The sequence below is a fragment of the Otolemur garnettii genome, unplaced genomic scaffold, assembly GCF_000181295.1.
Source record: "Otolemur garnettii isolate 467f Iridium unplaced genomic scaffold, OtoGar3 scaffold00310, whole genome shotgun sequence".
Lineage (NCBI taxonomy): Eukaryota > Metazoa > Chordata > Mammalia > Primates > Galagidae > Otolemur > Otolemur garnettii.
The window spans coordinates 173,734-175,733 of NW_003852705.1; the positions used below are offsets into that span (position 1 = coordinate 173,734).

Genomic DNA, 2,000 nt, shown 5'->3' on the forward strand with positions numbered 1-2,000 from the left:
CTTCAGGCACCCGCACAACCCTCATCTCCACCCCAGTCAGTGACAGCCACCAGAGCCAGACAACAATGCCCATGGTGTCCACTGGGACTACGGAACAGCCACGTGCCCCCGGTACCACTACCCCAAGGGATGGAGTCTCTTCTTCCCCAGGTTTGTCCACCAGTGGAGAAGTTCTGCAAACAAGCACAAGCCTAGCCACCCAAGAGAACCTGACCCCAGGATTCATTCCCCCGGTACATTCTGGCAACATCCCTTTGACAAATGCCACTCAAGTCCCCACCTCCCTGGTGGCCACGTCAAGCACACCTGGCTCTCAACATCCTGCCACTACCCAGTGGATAGCCTCCACCACTAACCCCATGATCAATTCCACACATATGAGTTCTATAATCAGTTATAGCAGCATCATGTCATTTTCACCTACAACCTATCCCTCAATCAAGACCACTGTGGAAACCTCCTCAGTATGTAAGTACCTAATAGAGCCCGTCCCAGCCTGCTTGCTCACACTCTACAGCCATCCATGCCCTCTGCTTCCTCTGATTCTACTTCTCTGGCCACATGAGCACAGCTCCGACCATGTCAGGTTTGTGTTCTCAGGCACTGTTTCCTCATTCTCTCATCAGCCCCTGGTCCAGCCGTCACATGGAGTTCCAGCACCCCATTCACAGGTTACACTCCTCCTCTCTCTGCTACCAGCATGTCCACGCCAACCACAGCATCTTCAGCCTCCTCTGTAAGGACCGCGACTTCAGGTAGGTGGAATGTCCCTTTCTTCTTATAGTGGCCCCACTGGCTGGATCCAGCCTTAAACTAGCTAAATTAGCATCACCCAGCTAGGGGTTAGGTTCTACCAGAGGATGAAGTGGGTAGGGGTGTGATGGGTGATAGGTCCCCATCCCCTCTGCCCTAGCAGAAACCTGCTTGTGTAGGGAGTGGTTTGGGTGCAACTAGCAGCACACAAGAAGGTTTCTAGCTCTCTTCCAGCTTCTGACTTCTCTGAATCTCGCTCTCCTGTTCTCTTACTGTACAACCTACTCCTGTCCTCACTCCCTGCCTGGACAGCAAGGACCACAGCCCCACTGAGGACTGACAGTGGGAGAAGCACAGCAACATCACTACCCTCCACAACCTCCCAGACCCTTCTCACCTCCACCCCTAGCACGTCCACGGGCAGCCAGTCAACAGCTGTCCCAGTCCCTATCCAGCCCGGGAGAGGTGAGTGGTGCAGCAGCAGTGAGACCCCTGCCCTGCAGTGGAGCTGGCTGTGGAGGTGAGCGTTGAGAGCTGGGTGGGATCTCCCAGTGGAGGCCATTGTGGGTGGCTGGGAAGCCAGCTCTCTGGGTATGTCCACTGACCATCTGGGAATTCTGCTGCTCCTTTGTCCTCCAAGAAGGGAGATGTCACTGAATAGTCAGTCTCAGCCTGCCTGCTCACACTCTCTGCCGTCTCAGGTGGGAAGGGCCTGCGGGGGATAGTGAGACAGTACTATAATTGGGTAATGAGGGCTGGCATTGTACATGGACTGGGCTAAGTTCTGAAAGTAGAGAAACGATCCCAGTGCCATTCAGCAAGGGCCAGGTCAACTGTCCTAATAGATAAAGTTGGGGGAATAAGCCCAGGTGTTAAATAGGCACAATGGAAAGTCCCTAAGGGATGTGGAGGTGGGCTCAAAGTGAACAGGAGGCTGCCTGGCCGGAGTAAATAGGAGCCAGGGGAGGGTGGGTACCCCAGGCAGGGAGGAGGGTCCGAACCTCTCGAACAAAGGTCCAGAAGGGAAAAGTAGGCCCAGTGCCACTTGGAGAGGAGAGCCCCAAGCATCTGGGGTGGCTGAAAGGAAGAGGAGTGGTGAGAAGCACAGTTGACACGCAGGGGAATCCTGTAGGTGAGTGGAACCAGGGAGGACACTGTTAGGTTTGCATTTTAGATGGCACTTGAGTGGGTGAATTTTCAGGGCCCCAGTGAGAAGGCCAGAAGGGCCTTAGAGTGACTCCTGTGCT

At 54.6% G+C, this 2,000-nt stretch overlaps 1 protein-coding gene across 1 annotated transcript in view; it reads left to right on the forward strand.

Annotated features, from left to right (window-relative positions):
- The window catches only part of MUC4 (mucin 4, cell surface associated), an 81,818-nt gene that overhangs the window by 55,093 nt on the left and 24,725 nt on the right, over positions 1-2,000 (forward strand). The window contains exons 4-5 of the mRNA XM_023509009.1: positions 666-759; positions 1,070-1,218. Of these exons, the coding sequence (XP_023364777.1) occupies positions 666-759; positions 1,070-1,218 (243 nt within the window). The remainder of the gene's footprint in view (positions 1-665; positions 760-1,069; positions 1,219-2,000) is intronic.